This window comes from Cystoisospora suis, assembly GCF_002600585.1.
Source record: "Cystoisospora suis strain Wien I chromosome Unknown contig_2203, whole genome shotgun sequence".
NCBI classification, from domain to species: Eukaryota; Apicomplexa; class Conoidasida; order Eucoccidiorida; family Sarcocystidae; genus Cystoisospora; species Cystoisospora suis.
Window position 1 is genome coordinate 1 of NW_027155002.1, and position 206 is coordinate 206.

General features: G+C 61.7%; 1 protein-coding gene across 1 annotated transcript; it reads left to right on the forward strand.

Moving 5' to 3' along the window:
• Positions 1-20: 20 nt before the first annotated feature.
• Positions 21-191, forward strand: CSUI_004653 (uncharacterized protein; the record flags this gene model as incomplete). Its single annotated transcript, XM_068064838.1, has 1 exon — positions 21-191. A coding segment is annotated over one exon (168 nt), but the record flags the coding sequence as incomplete, so codon positions are not given.
• Positions 192-206: the final 15 nt, after the last annotated feature.

Consider the following 206-nt stretch of genomic DNA (forward strand, 5'->3'; position numbering starts at 1 on the left):
GACAGCTCTACCCGGCACATCAAGTTCGTTCCGCAAAGTTCGGAGTATCAACTCCGTCCGGTTGCCGCGCGGCGAGCGCGTGAGGCTGAAGCTCGACAAGAGCGACAACGTGCGGAGAAGAGCGTGGGGACCACGCTTGCTCGACAAGGGGTGACTGTTGTGCCTGTAGAAGGCAGTAGCGGTGTGGCAAGGTAGCCCAGCGGGAG